The 14,996-nt window shown below is 38.6% G+C and overlaps 1 protein-coding gene across 2 annotated transcripts in view; it reads right to left on the bottom strand.

Moving 5' to 3' along the window:
- Nucleotides 1–14,996, bottom strand: part of TET1 (tet methylcytosine dioxygenase 1) — a 149,279-nt gene that overhangs the window by 23,468 nt on the left and 110,815 nt on the right. For both annotated transcript variants that reach the window (XM_054034170.1, XM_054034171.1), the window contains 2 exons: nucleotides 13,209–13,298; nucleotides 12,686–12,823 (listed from right to left, as the gene is read on the bottom strand). In XM_054034170.1, coding sequence (XP_053890145.1) covers nucleotides 12,686–12,823; nucleotides 13,209–13,298 — 228 coding nt within the window. The remainder of the gene's footprint in view (nucleotides 1–12,685; nucleotides 12,824–13,208; nucleotides 13,299–14,996) is intronic.

The following is a 14,996-nucleotide window of genomic DNA, read 5'->3' as shown; positions in this document are numbered from 1 at the left end:
GCTTTCTTGTCACGACTTTGAGACTTAGGATGAACTAAATTCTCTTGGGCTGAGCTTAGAGAATTGCTCAGTTTAGAAAGGGCTGAATCCAACTTCTTCAAAGTGGATTTGAAGGAATATTTAGACTCATGCTTATGAGAAAGCTCCCTGCTCTCCCAACAGGACCCCGCCAAAGTATCTGTGGGGATAGACTTCCTGGCTCCTGAGTTTGGACCTCATGGCAGGAGATGCACTCCTTCCTTAGTCAGGCCAATGTATGGGGTTACCCCAGCCTGGGTCCGATTATGGCCTCATGGCCTTTTCCATTAGGTGCTTCCTAAGATGAAGTTCTTGCCCTTCCTAGGTATGGCTGGGGAATGAATGCAAGATACTGCACCTCGCTGTTATGTGGGCTTCCCCAAGGCAGTGCTGGTGGTCGTCATTAACCAAGAAGGATCGTGGGCAGGAAGCACAGTTTTTGACGCCCAGAGTCCTGGGGATAGTCCAGTACCAAAAACGAGGTACGGTGGGGGAGGGAGGGGAAAAAGAGGTCCTCACCTTGATAAGGCTAACTATAAAACTAACAGATAAAACTTTTAAACTCTAAAACTTCTATTTACAGATATCTAAATATGGCAACAGATAAAGGAATAAAGCTGAAGCTTTGGGCACTTGAGGTTCCAACCCAGACCATACTGCACTGAGAAGGAACTGGAGAGGTGGTTGGTCTGTCCTGCTCTTTATCTCCATGGTTGGAGGCATGAGGTGAGCCAGGGTGTACGTGCAGACCCATGGACACTGCTTTCAATATGATCTGGTTCTGGGCGCATATGTACCCACGATGGAATACCCACAGGGACCAGCAATCAGAGAAGAATGCATGTCTATTTTAAAAATTTGAAGTCTGGTGCCAGTTGTGGTGGCACATGTGTACATGCATGCATTTTTGCACATCAATAGACAAGTGCCTGAAAATCAAGCCTTGTATGTTTTTAATATTTATTCTCATCTCCTATGCTGGAATCTTATCTGGGAATTTCACTTCTTTTAACCATTTTCATCTTTTCAGCTGACCTATAGGGCAGGCAGGGACAGGGAAATACATTTTGCCATGCAGGGCCAAATGAAAAAAAGATAAGAGGAAAAAATATGGAAGGGGGAAGCTCATCCAAGTGAATGTCTATTTATATGACAAAACCAACACAAAATTCAGCACAAGTGGCAGTTTTTGTTCAACGAGGTCCAGGACTTGCACTGAAAGACTGTTACAGGTCCGAGTTGAGGTACATTGGCAGAGCTGTGGGTACAGACAGGGTTACTCCTCAAGCCAAAGCATTAAGACTATATAAAATAGAACAGTACATTTATTTACAAAATAATTAAGACATCATTATGCATGTATCCAAAATGCAGTGATGGAAAGTTTAACATAGGTAAACTTTCATTCTAAGCGCCTCACTTATATACTTGTGCATCTAAAAAGAAGAATCAAATAGTAAGCAGACCAGACTAGTCTATGGATTCAAAAATTAGTCCTAGAGGGCAGCAAATTATGATCTAAGAGTCTTTTAGATGCTCTAACAGTTTGTAGACTCAGTAGAGTAGTTCACTTAATGTGAAACATTCGGTTCAAAAACCGTTTTATTAATGGTGGACTCTACATAAAGTAATCCATTGGAAAACCTTTGGTATGTACTACTGAGAGCATTCAAAGTAGCTTTTTACATGAATTATTATTAATATTCTATTTCAAACCAATCAAAGCAGACTGAAAAAGACAAAATACTATACTATTTTGGATTTTAAGTATGAGTTATGTCCTGCTGCATGTCCTGCTGTACTAAGTATTTTTCCCAAAAGACACACTAGTTGGATCATTAAGGACACTTAATAGTCAAATGAAAAAATGCCGGCCAAAAGGTTTGTTTGGATATCCAATAAATTTGAAGATAAAAACAGCTGCATGTTCAGATAGAAGCTGTTTCATACCCTGCTCATTTTTGTTACCTTTCTCTGTACCTTTTCCAATTCTAATATATCTGTTTTGAGATGGGCTGACCAAAACTGATGCAGTATTCAAGGTGTGGAGACACTGTGGATTTCTGTTCTTTTTCTAAGATGCACCCATAAATTGAATGAAATGATTAAACCATTTGAAGAAACATCTGTAGCCAAAGAGTTCTGAATCCTGTAGTTCTTTGATCTGCGTCTTTGGCCACTTGAACTTCTTGAGTTGAATCTGATGTAGTCTTTTCCACTACATCATTAGTAAGACAGATGTTTTGAACTGAAGATGCAGCAAAGTGGGCAAAATGCATTTCTGAATTTGCAAACTAAATTTCCTGTATAGTTCTTTTCTATGTAGATTGGGAACAGAAGAGATGTCCTTTCGGAACAAAATAGATGTCCATTCTCTCAGATATGCTGCATCATCATCTAGCTCTGCAGTGGCCTGCTAAGATGGTCTCAGCACTTTGACAAGGCTATCCATTAAGGTCCACTCGAGTCATAAGAGTGATTCACTAATTTCACAACTGAATTACTCTGCTTGCTTTACTTTTACTATTTTCTGAAATCTACAGTAAGTAGTTCTATTGGATTATTACAGACAGAATACGTTTACAGTAGGTTATGGAAACAGTTTTGGAAAGCATTTCTGAAGCTCCTCAGCTCTTACAAAATGGAAAAAGCAGCAATTAAAATCCTTCCTTTGAAATGATATTGGTATTCTGAACAACCAGAAAAGGCATTTATAGAAAGCATGGGACATTTTCCACAAATAACTATAATTAGTTATGGTGTGTATTATGTCAGGTCATTTATCCTTGACAACCATCCTATGTTGCAGCTTGTAATACTGTATAAATTTATCAAACACATTACTGATATTGTCCAGAAGGGTAACATACAGTCACCTTTACCCGTTCTCAAAAGGCATTTTAGCAACTACTGCAAATGTCTGAACTTGCATGCAAAGATGGTATGATAGATTCATAACCAAAAGAAATTCAATGAGCTATTGGGGACAAATATTCATTCCACACACTAATTCTAGTGCATGTCAGTAGAAAAGTGGTCTTCGGATTCTTTTGTAGGAACTATTGATTGACTAATGGTTGATTGACAACATTTACTGAATCTTGCCTACAATATATTCTATATTATCCTATGAAATTCTCACTCTTTATCTGTAAAAAAGGTTGAAGAAACTGTTTATCAGTTCTCCTAGTGAAATTGGTATTTTATTCAGAAACTGACCCCTTGCCTAAGAAGAAATGTTTAACTTTTAAACTCTTTATGTCACAGAGTGACTGGCCCTCTGTGATGGAAATAGTCCAGAGTCCTTTCACCAGATCAGGTACTCCCAGCTGAGTAATTAAGAGGGCGGAACTGCACCTGGGCTATAAAGGGTCAAAGAGAGTTTAGTGAGGACAGATCTAGAAGGGGAACTATGCAGTAAAGCTGTACTGGGTCAGAAGATCCCCAACTGAAAGTTTAGTTTTCCTCTGGGAGAAGGCAAAGAAGGCAGGGCAGGCCAGGCCTTGCACTGTCTAGCTGCTCAGACAGCAGGAAGGGACAGTACCTCAGGGAGCATAAGGCTGGGTGGAAGATTTATTGTTTGTTTGCTTTTTGCAAATTGTTAATAAAGAAACCAGGCCCCAAGGAGGTCTATGATTGGATTAGCAAGACTGTAAGGAGTTTTGTTTAAGGAGTCCTGAAGAATGGGAAAACAGAGGGAGGGCACTGCAGAGGCACTCTTGGCCGTGAAGGGAGATGCTCAGGTGGAGATCACTCTATTATACTTTACTATTGACATTTGTTTTGTTTTCACAATGAAGTCTGTTCTCCAATAAGCAACTCATTGACGTAACCATATAAAAAGGTATCCTTGAAGTTTCTAGCACTATAAATTCAACATTTATTTATAGGCCATCTCCAGCAAACAAGTTGCTGCAGGTCCATTGAGTAGGTGCTTATAATGAATTTTTAACTGCAGGTTTCTCCACGGCAAAAGCTGATGGTAAGCTAAAAACGAAACCAAACTCAGTATGAAAGATTTGTACAGGACACTTAGATTCAGCCAGGCGGACAGCTGTCCTACCAAAGTGTTTTCAAAATCACAGCTTTGCCAAATGAATTAATACTAGTATTAGGTTTAGTAGTACTGGATATTTGTATGGAACTTTTGTTGGACTTTTCACCAGGTGGGTTAACAGAGATTTAGTGATTTTGATTAATCTAATTACTTGCAGTGATATGATAGCAGATGGAATTTTACTGCTACTAACACAGAGATTGACTGACTGTCTTTAAATGCGGATGGTTCTCTGTATTAATTATTATTATTAATTTGTATTGCAGTAGCATCTAGAGGCCCCCACAAAATCAGTGCTCCATTCTGCGAGGTACAGAGTAAAGGACAGTCCTTGCCTTAGAGAGCAGAGCTGACAGTCTAAATCTAGTTTATGGATTTGCATGTGAAAAGAATAATGGATTTTAAGTTCCATGGTTTAAAGTCTTTATTTTTCACTGTGGACTGTGTGTTTTTATAGAAGAACTTTTCCGCTTTTTGGTTTTCATTTCATGTTTATGTCCTCATTGTCTCGAATGGAAAACATTAGATACTAGGTTCTAACAATTAATCGCAAACAGTAAATCAGATTTAGAGAAACATGTCTTCAGTAAAGCATCATGCTGATACAAATAAAAAATAATAATAATAATTAACATTGTGGAACATTATCTTTGCCATACATTTTGTATACAATACCAAAAACCAAACCTCTGGAGAACCAACATCATGAACTCAAAGTCAAAGGACGTTTCTCACTTCCTTATGACTGTTTTTCTTACATAGTAAAAGTATGTGTGTCCAGTAGGGTATTGTTATTATGTTTGTAGCAAGAATAGGTTTTTTGTTCTCTTCTGCTGACATTTTAACTTGTTTACCATGCAAAGCTGTGCAAGTCAACTCTGCTTTTGCAAGTGTGTTTACAGGAAATTCCAGGAAGCTCTGCCAGTTACACATGATGGTGGAAAGACCTACTTACAGCATTGAACTAATGGAGGTCGTCAAAAAGACCAAATATGGAGGTATTTTTAAATAGCTTTTTATTCTTTTTAAAAGACGGACTGACTGGTCTTTTTAATCCAAATAAGGCTCTCATTTTAAAACAGCTGTCATTGACGCCAGCTTTGCTTTAAACATGAACTACAAATAAACCCTGAAAATACCTTCTATTTGTGTCACATGAGCACAATCTCACCTTCAAACTACCCCTTTTCCTCTTTCAGGTTCCTTGAGAGACGTAATTGCTGTCTCGAGCTTTACTTCGATGCTTCTGCTCTTGTTCTATGGAAGTGCTGGAGCATGGATTTGGTTCTCAGGGGCTCAGACTAGTCCATTCGCCCCCATCCCTTTCTTTTAAATTATTTAATATACTTCTTCAATGTTTCTTGTTTAAGTAATAACAAACTTTGAGAAAACACACATATTAAAACAGGAATTTACTTAAATCCCTATGCAACAGCTCGATGACAGCTATGATCCTACAGCATGGTGAGGCGACATCATTAGAGCTGACTCCAACCAGACATGACTTTAAGGGCCCTAACAAGCGAAAGTTTGATTTTGTATAATAAAGTGCTGGGCGAAACTAGAGATCCAAGACAAAGCCTGACTAAGGAAGAATTCTGCAAATATCGCTAATTTTGAGATTTTTATTTACAGTTCATCTTTAACAAGGATTGCTGGGACATAGCAACAGTAAGTCTTGCAAAAATTAGTTCACTAAGATAGAACCTTCTGCCCAAGCAGACGACCAGCTGGAAGGGTGCTTTACACACATCTCCACTAACCAAACACCATGAAACAGTCTGTGAAAAGAGAAAATTTTGCAGAGATTTTCTCTTAGAGCAATGTCTTTCAGAGGTGAACAGAGTAATGATCAGCAGTCCTGTGAAAAGTGCTTTCTGTCTCTAAAGAAAACTCAGTTAATTCCCTCATAGTCAACCAAAGCTAATGGATAACTGTCACAGTCCTATTGATCCACAATACACAAAGTAGAGCAACTTCAATTACTTTGTATGTATTTGCCTACCAATTCTCCTTCAGCCCAAATGCACACATTTTCATGAGGGATTGTGGCATGAATCAGCAGTAAGCATCCCTCCCTTTACATATCCTGTTCTATAGCACTCCTGAAGAGCTAGAACCTGCTGGTAATGCACTTGTACATATTTGAAATATTGTTCATATTTATACAGTTGGTACAAATTTCTACCAAATCCCTGTCCCTGTAACTGCTTGATTTCCAACACCTTGTCCTCTATTGGCTATCATGTTGTATACAATATGGTTTTGGATTACAGAAAATGCACTCACATGAGGAAAAAATAACCTCCACGAGTTAATTTCTGGTCCTTCCAATTTTCATCTTCCTTGTGACCAAGTCACCAAGTTTTAAAGTGCTAAATAAAAGTATATTGGCGAACTATAATAAATCAGGGGTTCTCAAGCTTTCTCTTTCTGAGGCCTCCCTAACATGCTATAAAACTTCAGGGACCAGTGGGGGGAGGAGGTGAAGGGGGATTCAGGGCGTCAGCCATGAAGGAGGCACTTTGGGGCTCTGGGCTTCAGCTGCCCGGTAGTGGGGGAGGGGAGCTCTGGGCTTCTGCCTGATGGGAGCTTCTGTGCTGTGGGGCAGTTGGGAGCTTAGGGCTTCTACTCCATGGGGCACTGAGGCTTGGGACTTCTGCTCCGCAGGGTGGTAGAGTGTGTGTGTGCATTGTGGCTTCAACTCTGCGCACTGGAGAAGCTCCAGGCTTCAGCCACGGGATGGCGGGGCTCAGAGCTTCCTCCCTGCTGGGTGGCAGGGCAGCAGGGCTCCAGGCTACAGCCACAGGGAGTAGGGCTTGGGGCTTCCGCCCCACAGAGTGCCAAGCTTTCTGCTCTAGATAGTCCAGCTAGTCTAATGCTGGCCCTGCTTTGGCTTGCAGACCCTGGGGGGGCCGCAGACCTCTGATTGAGAACCACTATACTAAATCTCAGCCGTTTATCAGCCATTAACCAGATTAACTATCAACCCAAATTTTTCAAAAGTCCACACAACAGCCAATGCATGCATGAAAGTCAGGGTAGTGTGTATGAAAATCTACAATTTACACGTGTGAATTGGATAGTAGCACTATGCAAGTTGAGCACGTGCTCTTTCGTTAGATGCATTTTGAAAATGTGGGTCCTGATCTTTAAAAACTACTGCACGTGTACCATATGAGGTAGTTAGGCTGACCACTGAACACTTCCAGTTTTAACAATAAAGCACTTCCAGTCTTATAATTCAGTTCTTCTTAGGATATCCATTTGTGGCCAACTGATACTTGTGAATTGCCTGTGCCCACTAAGACATTAATGAACATCTGTAACTGCCACAAGTACCACACAACACAAGCAATATTTCCTTAGGAACAAAGGTCAACAAGGGTTTGGATTTTTTGTTTACATTGGATGCAGTATATTTCTGGCTCCACTGTATACATGCCCAGTAAAGCAATGCTAGTTTAAATATTTTGATAGTCATTAGCCTCAGGGCTTTAGTTGTTTTTCATTCTGTATAAATCTATCAGTTTTACTTGGTGCTGTAGGGGGTGTGGTAGCCAAACACATTTCTTAGCACCTTTGGTAGCTACAGTATAGGCATGTACGTGCTTTGCAGGGTACCTGGGCATAGCTGCATTATGTTCCAAAACTGCAGGCAGTATCAAATAGTTGTTTCATATCCTAGGTTCCGCTACTTCAATTAGTCTTTGTCTCTGACTTAAGAAACTGGTATTAAAAAACTTAACCAGTTAAATAAATCCAGTCTCACCTGATCTCCCTCTTGCTTTTTGAAATGACTTGGTTGATATGACTCCTCTGGCACTTGACAGTATGCTAATAGTGATTCCACTAAGATGTGATAAAAAGAGTTCCCTGTAAAGCCATAACTAACACAGGCTTCTCTGACTTCCTCTGCAATCCTAGGTGGTATTTGGCCAGTACTATGCAATGGCTAGCTTTTCAAAAGCCCTCAGTATCAGCCTCCTATAACGGTGGCATTTTTTGTTTTTTTCCAACAACCACATCAGAGGTCAAGATGAGGTTATGAAGGTAGTGTGACTTTAGGTGGAGCTAGATCTTCAGATCTTAAGGTTGCAGCCTGGTGGTAAATTTGCAGTGTTCTAATCAATTTAAACCATCTCTTATTCTGATCTTCTCTCTTCTTATCTCATTCTAGAATCCTAGGGATGGAAAAATCCTATTAGATTATCTAGTTCCTCCTTCTGCTAATGCAGGAGTGTTCCCTACAGAACATCTAAGTACAAGTTGTCTCAGCCAAGTTTCAATAATTCCAGTGATGGGTATTCTAGCACTGTCCTTTATTCAAATTATTCAAAAAATTTCCTAATGTCCTGCTTAAATTTTCCATTGCTGAATGTTAATTATTATTCCCCACTTAAAGCAAACCTGGACAATTCTGCATTCCTTAACAGTGACATATTTCAAATTTGTAGATAGATTATAAAGAAAGAATGATATATTTATCTCTACAACACTTACAATTCTCCTTATCTTTATAGGACAATTCCTCCGTTCCCTTAACCATCTTTGTTTCCCTTCTCTGCATCTTCTCTGGTTTGTCAATCTCATTTGAAATACTGGTAGAACAGTGAAAAACATGCATGGTACTCCAAATTAAGTAACACTGATGCTATATAAAGAGGAATTATTGCCCTTTTAACCTGTGATATCATACATTTGCATGTATGGCATCTCCCTTACATCCAGTAGCTTTCGTTCAGAATAATATTTCCAGAAAAGAAAAGTTTACTGCATTTTTCCAAACCTGAACCTCATTTTATGAATCTCTGTCATTTTTCTAATCTCTCTAGTTTGATATTTGGGGTGTGATTCTCTTCTTGCACCGGATTCACAAAAGTGTAATTTTGTTAACTTCAAATCACTGACTTATGGTTTACACTGTGTGCATGTGTGTAAATGAGAGGAGAATCAGGCCCTAGACTGGTACTTTATATCCTTTCAGTGTTTACAGAGGATTCAAAGCCAGGAGAAGTTACATCTTAGTTTAATTTTTTTTTTTTTTTTTTGCTTCCTCTTTCAGATCATTAATAAAACTACTAAAATAAAATAAAACTCCTACGTTAACACTTGTGAAATCCAAACTGATTGCAGTGCCATTTATAATTACTCTTTGCCCATCAGCCATTTTTCAGGCTTTTTAAAAAGTAGTGTTGCTTATGTTTATTTTAATTTAATTTTTTGGTAATAAATGTATTAACGCATGGTTTCTAATGCTTCAAGAGGTCCCAATATGTCTCACCCACTATATGAGCTTCATGTATCATATTAGTATTCTACGTAGATCACAAAAAGTGATCAGACTCATATGGCATGATTTATTCTTCATGAACCCCCATGCTGCTTATTGTTCATGAACCAGAGTGATGGGGTATTATTTGTGCTAGTAAAGAAGAAAGCTGTAGCCACCCGTGTGCTGTTGTGAGAATGAGAAAGGGCACTCTTGCTAAGCAGTGAAGACAGTGTGAAGAGAAGCTGAATGGGCAATTTGAAAGGTGCCATCATCTCTTCTCTTCTCACTAACTTCATTCAAAGCTAGGGAATGGATCTGCAGTAAGGTCTGAAGTATGGCAGTTTCCTCAAAGCCATTGACCCTCTCTGTGCAGGTATCTTTTGCTACTCTACCAACCTCTCCTTCCTATTCAGAAAGGCCAAAAGGAAACAGGCAGCAGCCCTTGGACCACAGAGTCACTTTCCTCCCTTTACTTTTTCCACAGCCAGTGCCACAGACTGAATGGTATGAGTAGTCACATATAGTTGTAGTTGGTCTCCCCACTCATCCCACCCTTCACCCATTGTCAGAGGCACTGTCCAATAGGACATGAACCACCAGTATAGCTATTACTGCACTAGCCATGCTTTCATTAGTTACTTTTGAGCCATTCTTTGTAAAATCCACTGGGCCAAATGAATCCCTTGTGTAAATCCACTGATTTCAATGGATTTACACAGGCATGAAGTTGACCCATTTCAGCTAATCCTTTGAAGCAACACAAATACTTGAGACAAATTCAGATTGACACTTTTAATTCTTATACGCCTGTCCTTGTGCCATTCAATTGCAATCATGGCTTCCACCTCACCAGGGAACACTCTACCTTAACACCATTGTTGTCAGGTACCTGAATCATCCTAAGAAGACTGTTAAAAAGATAACAAAAGAGTCTGATGGAGTGAAAATGATGCTATATTTATTGGGTAAAAAAGGTACTTTCATAAAGATAAAGTACATCCAGTATTTCCAGATACACAGGTTAGTACATACCCTTGTAGAATTTCTAAGTATTTTTACACCACTACAGAGCAAACAGGAAATATTCACACTGGTTAGCTTTTCCACATAAATACAGTTTTAATACCTTCAGTTTTTTGCTCAATGTGATCTCCAAAGAATCAATTTCCCATAATAAAAAGGGCAAGATTTAATTTGCTCTAGCTAAAGATGAAGTTAATAAAGAATATGATTACACAACCAATTTGATTTGGAAAAATTCACAAAACATACTGCATATGAAAATATTCAAAGAAATACAGAAGCGTCCCTAATGAACATTTCCTGGTGCTGAAATAACAGCAATGACTCTAGATAAATAAATGTATATTTAGTTGATCCGAATATGTTCTTTAAAAGGAACCCATATTAATTTAAGATCATCTAAGAAACTCCTACTCTGATACACTGTATTTTCCAACATCATCATCATTTCTCTTTTCAGGATCCATTCCTAAATAGGTGGTAGTAGACTTAAGTTCTATGTAATTCTGTCTTTTAATATGAAATAATATTGCATGTACCAAAATAATCCTATTTTAGATATAACCAAGTTATATTAGCATACAATCTCCAAAGGCAAGACGCATTTTCAAATTCTGAATTCTTAAATCTCCAAAGGCAAGACACATTTTCAAATTCTGAATTGTTAAATCTTCCCTCTGAATTTCCACATTGAGGAAGTTCTAGTTCAATACAGTTGCACTGTATGTACTTTAATAACTTATTGGTTTTATACTATTCTGTAAGATATATTTTGTGAATAAGCTATTTCATAATCTTATCTGAAGACACTCACTATTAGCAAAACACTACAAGTCAATTCAGGTTTGCTGTTCATGGATAGCCTTTAAAGACTCTTACAGCCTTAAAGCCAGAGACCCCTATCCAACAAAGCACATAAGGACATGATTAACAGTAAGCATGTGAGTAGTTCCAGTTAAGTGACTGGGACTATTCACAAGCTTAATGTTGGGCACATGCTCAAGTAATGTGCAGGATTGGGCTATATTTCTTAAACTACAGGAATATATTACATTAAATTTTAATTTTCCAGTTTTTGAAGAAGACACTAACCCTAATTAAGGGTATGTCTTCACTACCCGCCGCATCAGCGGGTAGTAATCGATCTAGCGGGGATTGATTTATCGCGTCTCGTCTAGACGCGATAAATCAATCCCCGAACCCACTCCCCCTCGACTCCAGAACTCCACCAGAGCGAGAGGTGGAAGCAGAGTCGACGGGGGAGCCACGGCCATCGATCCCGCGCCGTGAGGACCCGAGGTAAATCGATCTAAGATACGTCGACTTCAGCTACGTTATTCTCGTAGCTGAAGTTGCGTATCTTAGTTCGATCCCCCGCCTAGTGTAGACCAGCCGAAAGGCAGAGATTTTACATATACTTTTAAATACAGAGATTATGCTTGAATGTGATTTCCAATGACATTCACAAAAGCATCCCAACTATGCAGGAAGTGCTTGTAATTAAAGCTCACACTGCTGAAAACAATATATTTACAAAAGCATTCTTGGATTTATTTTGTTCTGAGCTTATCTGTCTTCAGGCCTCATTTTCTAAAAGGTTATTTAATAGAAATGGTGTCCCTTGTCTCACTCTTCCCCACTAATCATACAATGAACATCTATGGTATCAACCACATACCACAGAATGACAACTAGTGGGATTCCTTCCACACTGGGACTATGGGAGACTATTCCCCTTAATTAATACTACAAAGACTTTTAAAAATAACTCCAGCACATGCTCCATGATATTACCTGGTCTATTTTCCTACCAACAGCTACACCAGCCTAGAGCCTGTCAGGCACCATGGTGATAAGGAAGGAGAGGTTGGTGAATGTGAAAACTGGGAGTGATAAAATGTGACAGATAATGAGCTTATTTACATAAGATCTTCTTCTGCAGGAGCGTTATGCAATTCTTGGCTGCAGGGCATGTTTCTTTTATTTTACTTCGGACATCAAACCTTTACTTTGAATACGTTATCTGTCCTGAGGTAGACTGAGCATGCAGGACTTGTATATCTGAGATATCTGTAGGTATTTTATCCTAGATTGCACCCTTGCTTTTCTTATTCTGCAGAATAATAAGGTGAATAATAATAAGCCTTCTGCAGGCTAAGAATAACACACCCAACTCCTGTGGATATTTATACGAAGAAACACTCGTAATATTTTAGCACCTTAAATGCTTCATGCAAATGTATCACTAAATGAAGCAGCATTTAAAAATCACAACAGAAAACAGCACAAATGAGAAAATGAAATGTACATACCACAGTGCTTCCATTGTGCATATTGTGTGTGTCCTTATGGGCGTGGGCACAGAAATCTATACAAGCTGTAACACCAGAGAAAGGCCTACCATCCTTGGATCCAAGCCGACAGTCTGGGCCCATGTGTTCATTTTCCACCTAAAAATAAAATAACTAGGTTTATTTGGAGATGGCACTGAGAAACTTCAGACTCTGTGGGACACACTAGCATTGATTTTTAACTAAATAAAGGTAATCAGGTAAACTGCTTTATCAGAAAGTAAATACTTCATTGTGCAACCTGTAATTAACATGTGACATTCAGTATAAGACATTACTGAGACAAACAGCTGAGCCAGATTTAAAGAATTATTAGATTCCTATAAATAATAAAAACTCTCTAGTTACAAAATAATTTACCAGGGTTATTAATCTTCAAGGCATAATCTGAACAGCAGCTGGGGTCAGGAAGACATTTTCTCCAGGACACAGCATTACAAAATTAAGGTCACTTATCACCGCTGCCTGAATCTCACAGACCTACCTGATTCTGAAAAGCATCAGGAGCAAGTTTCTTATAAAGTGGAGCCACATCAGTAGCTAAAGTTTGCAAATTATTTTCAAGATGTTCTTCCTACAGACAAAAATATTTACAGAGTTATAATTTACTTGGAACATTTAGCCCAGTTTGGAGAGGTACTAACACAAACCATCAAAGTCAGGAAATTCAAAATTAACATGGCTTCAATTTTATATTTTATTTATTTTACTTCTGTTTTCTGTGTTTAAAATAAACCTGCTGTTTGACATAGCAAAGTGTCAAACTGGTAAAAACACTGTAAATTTAAATAGTCAAACAAATAACAGAGTAGTATACAATTCATGTTTGCTAATGGATTGGGGGCACTACTTATAACCAGTACACAAGGGGTTAACTTCAGTTTCGTTTTCCCCTTCACTTGCACAGGTAGTCTGGGAAGAGCAATAAACCAAACATTCCAGAGACAGAAGTAAGTTAATGCCTGTGGGAATGCTAACACACCCATGTGCTGAGTACTGGGAGAACCAGTACTGGGAGTACTGGGAGAATCTCGGGGAACCTTTTAATTATGTTTTTGCTTGTGCAAACTCGTTTTGATTTAAACTGGTAAAAGATCTGCTCCACCTGAAAAATCCTACTCATTACTGCTGCTTTATATCTGCAGAGTCATCCCACCAGTTTAGTATATCATCTTCAACTCCTGTTTGGGAGATAGCTCCTCCCACTGCACCACAGCTCTTGATTGTTTTATCTGATAATGACTGCCTGGGAGGTATGCAGGGGTCTCAATTAGGGCGTGGACTGAGGAGGTTTCTAACAGAGGGACAGGACTCTTTTCCTCATAGAAATAGAGCTATGAAAATTGGATAAACTAGATGCCTTTCCATGAGGGAGTAATATTTAAGCTCTATTACTTGCCTCAAAATGTGTGTTTTCCCTGAAGAATGGCCATCCCAAGAAAATCAGCAAGTGACATGCTCCCTATTATTTTTTTAAATGTGAAGACCAGACTTTTGCACTTGCAATTCCAATTGCAGCCTTACAAACACGTTACAAAGCAGAAAAGCAATATAACTTATGTTCTGCATGAGACTTTTCCTTCGGAGAGTGCATGTGTAGCTACATACACACACGCGTGTTTCAGTCTTGGATTAGATTTACATAATGGCATCACACTGTGAATTCATACAATAATCAATTTATTATCTAGAGCTAATTCATGTTTCTTCTCGACTGTATTCTAGGTAACAATCTTTAGTTTAAATCTATACTATATGCTATTCTTACCTAAATGTATTATCATACACTTCTTTACATTAAACCTCATCTGACTCCGTCCAGTGCCTCAAATGATCAAACGATCCAAATCTCTCTGTACATTGAATCTATCTTCTTCTTTATTTGCTATACCTCCTAGTTTTATGTCATCTGCAAAATGATCAATATCCAACATTTAGCTAAGATGAAGAAATACCTGCTTGTTAGAATTAGTGACAAACCCAAATGAAGGGAATAAAAGTTTTGTGATGACTTCCCCTGAATTTTTTCCTATATGTTTTTTTTAATTGGAATTGGAACTCATTATCTTTGAGTGGAAAGGTGAAAAATGAAGGACTTATAGGAAATATTTAGCTTCCGTGGTATACAGAAGATTTGGGTTTTTCAAGGTTGACTTTTGAGAAGGAATGAATGTCAAAACTGCACAAAAAAGCATGAAAACACCCTTATTGTCTGAACCTGAACAAGTTGGGTGTTTGGGTTCTCTGGCAGCAGTGGGTGGGACAGAGTAGT

This window comes from Malaclemys terrapin, chromosome 7 (genome assembly GCF_027887155.1).
Source record: "Malaclemys terrapin pileata isolate rMalTer1 chromosome 7, rMalTer1.hap1, whole genome shotgun sequence".
Taxonomy (NCBI): Eukaryota; Metazoa; Chordata; order Testudines; family Emydidae; genus Malaclemys; species Malaclemys terrapin.
The sequence above is the reverse complement of the archived record's forward strand: the minus strand, read 5'-3'. Positions and strand labels throughout refer to the sequence as shown.